The 7,897-nt window shown below is 55.9% G+C and overlaps 1 protein-coding gene across 4 annotated transcripts; it reads left to right on the forward strand.

The window, feature by feature from the left end:
* Nucleotides 1-2,069: 2,069 nt before the first annotated feature.
* Ppp2r3b (protein phosphatase 2 regulatory subunit B''beta) lies at nucleotides 2,070-7,564 on the forward strand. 4 transcript variants are annotated; one of them, XM_026779866.1, is made up of 13 exons: nucleotides 2,073-2,469; nucleotides 2,608-2,793; nucleotides 2,985-3,088; nucleotides 3,360-3,462; nucleotides 3,743-3,817; nucleotides 4,070-4,156; nucleotides 4,238-4,394; nucleotides 4,811-4,859; nucleotides 5,146-5,265; nucleotides 5,524-5,699; nucleotides 6,248-6,366; nucleotides 6,449-6,555; nucleotides 6,903-7,564. In XM_026779866.1, exons 1-13 carry the CDS (start codon nucleotides 2,203-2,205, stop codon nucleotides 7,063-7,065), a joined length of 1,713 nt encoding a protein of 570 aa, XP_026635667.1. In that variant the 5' UTR covers nucleotides 2,073-2,202; the 3' UTR covers nucleotides 7,066-7,564. The 4 variants fall into 4 exon arrangements, with proteins under 4 accessions (XP_026635669.1, XP_026635667.1, XP_026635668.1 ...); XM_005348711.2 differs by having other exon boundaries at nucleotides 2,074-2,469; nucleotides 5,176-5,265; XM_026779868.1 differs by lacking the exons at nucleotides 6,449-6,555; nucleotides 6,903-7,564 and having other exon boundaries at nucleotides 2,070-2,469; nucleotides 5,788-6,327.
* Nucleotides 7,565-7,897: the final 333 nt, after the last annotated feature.

Consider the following 7,897-nt stretch of genomic DNA (forward strand, 5'->3'; position numbering starts at 1 on the left):
CCATGACTTTGAAATTTGGATCTATGGTTATGATGCTTTGTTCTGGGGGTGTCTACATCCAGACCAAGGCTTTGGGGACCCGCGTCGGACAAGGGTGGAGTCTTTGCTGCCAATGGCAATACAGGAAATTGAACAAAAATGTGGGAATATTCAGTGTAGTTCTAAGGGGTCTACTGGGTTTGGGAGAACAAAGTGATTATTTGGTATCCCCAAATCACTGTCCACCATAGCATTTATTTATGGTCTGTAAAACTCAATACAAAGTCACCAGAGGGCCACCAGGTATCTCATTGCGACTGCCCTGTGATGTGCATTTTTTCTTTTAATGATGGCTTGTGGGATCCATGGTTAGGATGCCCATTGCTCACATGTGGAATCTTGGCACACGTGTTATGCAATGAGAGAGCACCTTAGCCTGGACCTCAAGCAACCCACATCCTAGTCCTCCTTCTGTAATGTCCTAGAGTGGTGGTCTTAGGGAAGTCAGTTCCCCTCTCCAGGTCTTGTCTCCTTTCCTCTAGCTGAGTGTTTGTCTAGGGGAACACTACGTGTGTCATCTACCCTAGTCTGCTCTCAACTGTATGGCTTGCACAATGTCCTACTTTGTTTTCAGCAAAGTATAATTGTGATGCTTAGTGAGAATCAACATGTGTTCAGTGGGAAGGGGACAGAAGTGCTCCCTGTCGCCTCTCCTTGCCTTAGTCGTGTTGCTTGAATTCTTTATTAACCTAAGGCCATTTATATTTCACTCATTACGGATCACCAACTTCCCAAATATATTTCAGGTCTTCACAATATAAGACACAGTTAGACCATTAAAGTATAAGTGAGACTAATGTAATTTTGATCGTCTTAGAAGCTAAAGTAAAAGTGATATATAATGCAGAAAAACTTTGAGACTTCTTCCAATCCGAAGTCCTAGAAGGAATGTATCATGTGACTTTTTATTTTACAGGAACTGTGGAAAGACATTAAAACTGACCTTTCTGGCTGAGTGATTGTTACAGGGAGTGAGGAAGAGCCAAACCGAGACAGTCTGGCTAGTTCCGATCATTAGAAAGCAGCCATCCTTTCTATTGACGCCTTAGAATTTCATACAGATAAATGCCTCTCAGTAAGTCTGAGTCCTCAGAGCCGGGAGCTATTTATATCTCACAGGCATGGATACGTGCTTACCTAATATAACTTGGCCACAAATATCAGATTTTTAAATGCAGGCAGATGTTCTCATCCCCTGAACTCACTCTGAAGCAAGCCTGTACAGATGTGGATGTAATTATGAAGATGCCCGTGGTGGACTTAACTTAGAAAAGAAAATGGCTAGATAGTACTCAGTGTTGGAGGCTACAATAAGTCCTGTCGTGGTGAAGGAGATCTGTGTGTTTGGACAAGGGAGAATGTTCAGAGATACTGTCAAATAAGAAAGTGCAGCGTTCTCCAAAGCCACAGAGAAACCCTGTCTCGAAAAAACCAAAAAAAAAAAAAAAAAAAGAAAAGAAAGTGCAGCGTTGACGCTGAATGCATCTTCTTCTCTATAAAAAGACTGGGAGATGTAGTTTATAAATTGAGATGCATGTTTGTATGCACCGATGTGTATTTTCCAGAAGCTGTAAGCAGCAGTTTTCTTTGGAAGGCAGAGTGATCGCCTTGGGAGGGAAAAAGACCTCGCTTCTATGACTTATTTCACTCTCTAGACCTTTATGAAGTCGACACTCTAGGTGGATGGCGCAGAGATGACGAATGACTCTGTGGACGCGGATGACGGCTACTGATGACGCGCACGCTAGGTGGGCGGCTCTACGGACAACGCCTTGCCCTGAGCGCCTGGTTTGAAGCCGGCTCGCACAGCAAGCATGATCGTGCGTACGCCGTCGCCATGGAAACGGTCGGCGCGTTCTGATGACGCATACGAATGTGGCCAGGGCCACAGACGAGACAGTTCTGAAACGACACTGCATAGGGGGCGTGTCCGCGCATCAGTCACCGCCCCCAGGGCCCGCCATGTTGTGGATCGGCGCGCCGTGATGACACAATCTATATTCCCGCTGTGATGACGTAGTTCTCCCGCGCCGCGGATGCGCCCGTCCTGAAGCGACGCAGCAGGCGTGTCCGCGCTTCTGCTACCACTGCCCCCGTCCGTCTGCGTTTCCGGTCCGCTTGTTCGTTGCCCTCCCGGTCCGTCCACGCGCACTTCCTCCCGTCATGCCGCCGCTGCAGCCGGTCCTCAAGCGGAAGGTGGATGAGCTCTTCCTGCGGTGGCTCAGCGACCCCAACACCCAGCGCGCGCTGCACGACGGCCTGCGCTGCATCCGGAACGCACCAAGGAGCTATGACGTCACCCGCGGGGGCCCGGGAACACCCCCTGACGTCACCAGCTACAGACCCGAGCCACCTGATGTCACCTGTGTGTTGCCCCTAGCCTGCTCCCGCCCTGTGCGTGCCTCCAGCAGGAGCCCGGGACACAGGAAGGTGAGTGCACAGGACGGGGACCCCGGGGACATGCCAGACATGCCTGCAGACGTGTTCACACATGCAGAAACATGTACACACATGTTCACCGTGCTCGTGTGTGCTCACCCTGTGCTTACCATGACCCCCGGTCCTCAGGTGCAGCCTCCCCAGGAGGACCCGCCCCCACCAGCTTCCAGTCGCTGCATCCCTGCTTTCTACTTCCCACATGGGCGACCGCCAGAGACACTAGACGTGGACGCTGCCCTCAACCGTATCAAGCGAGTCTTCGCTGAGTTCCCGCAAGAGCGGGCCACCGTAGAGGACATGGGTCGCGTGGCCAAGGTGGGTGTTGGGGGTGCATGGGGACCACGGGATATGCCATGGCAAGGGACATGGGATGAATGACCAGGGTGGGGATGGAGGCCATGGGTACTGGCCATGGATGGGAAAGTTGCCCCTCCCTCCAACCCCACCCCTTGACAGCCCTACTCCCGCCAGCCCCACCCACCGAGCCTCCTGCTCTTCCTCCCCAGGCCTGTGGCTGCCCTCTCTACTGGAAGGGGCCACTGTTCTGCAGCGCAGGCGGGGAGCGCACGGGCTCCGTGTCCGTGCACAAGTTTGTGGTCATGTGGAGGAAGTGAGTGGGAGAGCATGGCTGGAATTGGGGGCGGTGACATCGGAATGGGCGTGACTGGAAGCAGGGGGCAGGGCCGGGAGCAGGGCTGGTGACATCATTGGCTGGGGGCGTGGCCAGGATCCATGTCCCTGCACACTTTCGTTGCCCATAGCCCATGGTGAAGGGAGTGCGGTGAAGGGAGTGCGGCGAGGTTCATGGTCACGTCTGGTAGCGGTGTGGGCCTGGAAGCGGGGTGGGCGTGTGACATTGTCAGGTTGGGCGTGCCCCCCAGGATCCTCCTCATGTGCCACGACGAGGCCGCCAGGTTCGTGCAGCTGCTGATGGCGCCGGGGAGCGAGGGGCTGGTGCAGGAGGATTTTGTGCCACTGCTGCAGGTGCGGGGGACTGGGGAACACAGATGTGTGGACAGGTGAACACATGGACAGAAACGTGGACAGACACACAGGCAGGCACACAGTTACCCAGGCAGGCACAGACATGCACATACGGACAGACGGGCACAGAAGTGGAAGGACAGGCAGACAGACTCACAGAGGGAGATTTGCACGCGGACACAGACACGGACGGACACGCAGACTGACACAGACACGGACTGACAGACGCACACGCACATGGTCCCTCCCCCAACCACCAGGGCCCCTCCATGTTCCCCAGGACGTGGTGAACACGCATCCTGGCCTGTCTTTCCTGAAGGAGGCGCCTGAGTTCCATTCCCGCTACATCACCACGGTGAGTAATGGCCACGACTGCATTATCCCCGTGACCCCCTCCCCATGATCATCACTGTGGGGTTGGTGGACTGGCCTAACATTGGCTGTCACTCAAAGTACGTCACCATGAAGAGTCATGTATCCGTGACTCCGTGCCAACACCACCACCCCGCACAGACACCATAACCCCCACCCTGACCCCCAGACCGACCCCGTGACCCCCTGACCCCTGTGCTGACTCCCTGACCCCACATTGAACACGCAACCGCAGGTCATCCAGAGGATTTTCTACACAGTGAACAGGTCGTGGTCTGGTCGGATCACGAGCACCGAGCTGCGGAGGAGCAGCTTCCTGCAGGTGGGGGCGGGGCCTGGAGCCAGTGGGCAGGGCCTGGAGCCAGTGGGTGGGTCCTCCGTGACCTCACCCATACACCCCCAGAACGTGAAGCTGCTGGAGGTGGAGCCTGACATCAACCAGCTGACTGAGTTCTTCTCCTATGAACATTTCTACGTCATCTACTGCAAGTTCTGGGAGCTGGACACGGACCATGATCTGCAGGTGGACGCGTGGGATCTGGGTCACCACTCTGACCATGGTGAGGGGAGGGATGGGAGGGGCTGGACCTGAGCGGGAGGAGCTTCAGGTGGGGTGAGACCTGGGTGGGGGTGTCTTCGGATGGTTCGGGATCGGGTGTGGGCGGGGCTTGAGTGGGAAGGGCTTCGTATGGTTATGGGGTCTACAGGTGGACAAGCAAGACCACAGTGAGGGGGAAGAGGATGAGGCCTGGGGTTTGGGCGGGGCCTGGATGGGAGGGACCTGCAGGTGGGCACCCAGAACCTAACGTGCCAAGGCCACCACAGTCAGCTGTGGAGGAGGGGCAGCTACTGCATTGGGGCTGAGTGGGGGTGGGGCATTGGATGGGGTGAGGCCTGCAGTACAGGGGCGTGGCTGACCCAGGCCTGTCGTCAGTCATCAGCGTGACCCTCCAGCCCTGCCTGCTTTCTCCCACAGCCATCTCCTCCCGGATGATTGACAGGATCTTCTCAGGTGCCGTGACGCGGTATGTGTGGGGTGGAGAAGGGTGTGGGGGAGCAGCAGGTGGGTCCCTGGGTGTGGGCGGCACTGCTCATGGTCTTCATCACATGACCAAGGTTGTGACGTCCATGGGTTTGGGTGTGGCCACTGGGCTGTGATGTTGCTGGGATGTGGGCATGGCTGCATGGTGATGTCACTGGGAGTATGTGAACTGTGATGCCACTCATAGGTGGGCGTGGCCCCTTATCATACATTGCTATCACTGGGTGGGCGTGGCTGCTCCACCAGCTGTGACCCCACCCCCACGCAAGGCCCCTGTGGTGCCTACCCCTCCCTCACAGAGACCGAAAGGTGCAGAAGGACGGGAAGATCAGCTACGCAGACTTTGTGTGGTTCTTGCTTTCTGAAGAGGACAAGAAGACACCAACCAGGTGGGCGTAGCCCCATGCGGGTTCCTCCATGGCCTGTGGGACCCTTGTGTCCCATGTCCGTGACCCATGTGCGGTGCATGTGCTTGTCACCGTGTGCCCCATTGAGGGTCGCTGCATGTCTCATGCCATGGGCCCACATGTCCGTGTGTATGGGAACCCTGTTCCATGTCTATAAACCGTGGGTGCATGTATCTGTGTTCCTGTTGCCGTGTCCCTTGTCCGTGTCCAGGCTGACATGGCCCCCCCTACTCCCCACAGCATTGAATACTGGTTCCGCTGCATGGACTTGGACGGTGATGGTGTGCTCTCCCTGTATGAGCTCGAGTATTTCTACAAGGAGCAGATGCAGCGCCTGGACGCCCGGGCCATCGAGCCGCTGCCTTTAGAGGACTGTGTGTGCCAGATGCTGGACCTGGTGCAGCCACGGATCCCAGGTAAGTGTGATGCGCGTGACTGGGTGCTCTGCACTGAGGGCATAACCTGTCGTTCATGGTCTCCTCTCCCGTGTCTGTGTGATCCCAGGTGAGTACCACACGTGTAGCTGGGTGTCATTCCCCGAGGCTGTGGACCCGTCACACTTGGTCACCCCTCCTGTGTCTGCGTGATCCTGGGTGACTGTCACACGAGTGGCTATGTGTCGTTCCTCATGGCTGTGACTCCCACCACATGTGGTCAACCCTCACGTGTCTGTGTGGTCCTGGGCGAGCAGGATACGAGTGGGTGGCTTTCCACATGGACTGATCCCTCTACATGGCTCGGATTCGTGCTGTGTGGCCACGCCTCCCACGGGGCTACTTCCTCCTACCTTTCTGTGAAACCCAGTCATGAACCCCATGACCTCTACAGCCCACTGCCCCTTCCCCTGTCACTCCGTGGCCCTACCCTCCTTCCCCCGTGATTACAAAGCCCCACCTTCCTTCCCCTGAAACACCACAGCCCCACCCTCCCCCTCCCGTCACCCCACGGCCGACCCACCCCGCAGGGAAGATCACGCTGCCTGACCTGAAGCGCTGCAAGCTCGCCCACGTGTTCTTCAACACGTTTTTCAATGTGGACAAGTACCTGGACTACGAGCAGCGAGAGCAGGCGTCCCTGCTGCGGGTGCGTGTCCCGTGTCCCCCTTGTGTTCACGTGCGAACCCCCACACTCCTCCATATCTCACGGATTCTCTTGCACCTCGCAGGAGAGCGACCCCGATGGGCCTGAGCTCTCAGACTGGGAGAAGTATGCGGCGGAGGAGTACGACTTCCTCGTGGCTGAGGAGGTGTCTGGGGACCCGTGGGATGATGAGTGAGCACGTGGGCTTGGGTAGACACCTGGTGATGGGTGTGGGCATGGGGTTCTTGGGTGGGCACCAGGTGATGGTTGTGAATGGGGCTCAGGTGGATGCATGGGCAGGGTTCGGCTGGACAAGGGGTGAGCATGTGTGACTGGCTGTCCTTGGTCGTGGTGTTGCTCCAGTGAGCCCTGCAGCGTGTGGTGTCTGTATCACGTGTCTCTGGCCCAGGGCATGACTCTTGTCTTGGTAGCACCTGCACCCTGCCAGGAGACTTCCAAGAACAGCGGGTGACTGGGCCTCTGCTCCCACCCGACACCCTAGCCCTGCCCACAGCCCTGACCCTGTCGCCTCCCCACAGCCTCCCCTCTGAGCTTAGCCCCATGGAGCAGAAACTGAACACCCTGTGGTCCCCGCTGGCCCAGAGGTCGATCGCCCAGACACTCGCCTCGCCGGGAAATGTGGACCTGTATGCATGTGTGGACAGTGGACAGGAACCTCGTGTGACTGGGGAGACCACATGACATGGGAGACACCGAAGATTGCCTGCTGCTGTCCTGCCCACATGGTCACGTGACACTGGAGGCCAATGACTGCTGCCCCGCCCTGCCTGCGTGGTCACTTGACATGATGGGACTGGCCCAGGTGGCCACATGTGGGTCTTTGTGGACAGACTTGTTTCATAAACTGCTATTTATTTGACATGGAATTTTTCTGTGCCTCCCTTGTGCCCGAGGTCATCATGGGATCCTCTGCGTGTATCCTGGTGGATATTGTTCTGTGTGTCAGCATGGACTGTGGCCCTTGTGGCACTATCATGTGACTATGTGGATAATGGCCCGTGTGACCACGTGGACCACAAATGTCATGTGGCCACCTCCACACAGCTGTGTGCATGTGGGACAGTGTCCACGCGGACACATGATAATGCCACACAGGACACAGTCCACACGGTCACATGGACCAGCAATCTGCCATGCTCTTGGGTCAGTAGGATCAACATAATAAAAATGGCAATCCTATCAAAAGCAGTCTGTAGATTCAATCCAATCCCCATAAAAATCCCAACACAATTCTTCACAACTTTATATGGAAAAACAAAAAACCCAGGATAGACAAAACAATCCTGTATAATAAAGGAACTGCCTGAGGCATTACCATCCCTGACATCAAGCTCTATTACAGAGCTACAGTAATGAAAACAGCTTGGTATTGGCATAAAACCTTTAATCTCTGACCTTTTGAGAAAGGGGTTGCTCCGTCCCACCTCTTCCCCCTTTAACACCCCAATATTAGCTGTCAAAAAATCTAACAAAACTTATCGTTTGGTTCAGGATCTCCAGCTAATCAATTCTG

This window comes from Microtus ochrogaster, chromosome 6 (assembly GCF_000317375.1).
Source record: "Microtus ochrogaster isolate Prairie Vole_2 chromosome 6, MicOch1.0, whole genome shotgun sequence".
NCBI classification, from domain to species: domain Eukaryota; kingdom Metazoa; phylum Chordata; class Mammalia; order Rodentia; family Cricetidae; genus Microtus; species Microtus ochrogaster.

Bases quoted from the DNA above. Each gene is read 5' to 3' on its own strand.
- Ppp2r3b (XM_026779866.1), top strand. From the start codon at position 2,203: ATGCCGCCGCTGCAGCCGGTCCTCAAGCGGAAGGTGGATGAGCTCTTC. The intron at 3,818-4,069 runs GTGAGTAATGGC...ACGCAACCGCAG, and splicing joins ATTCCCGCTACATCACCACG to GTCATCCAGAGGATTTTCTA. The intron at 5,266-5,523 runs GTGGGCGTAGCC...TACTCCCCACAG, and splicing joins GACAAGAAGACACCAACCAG to CATTGAATACTGGTTCCGCT.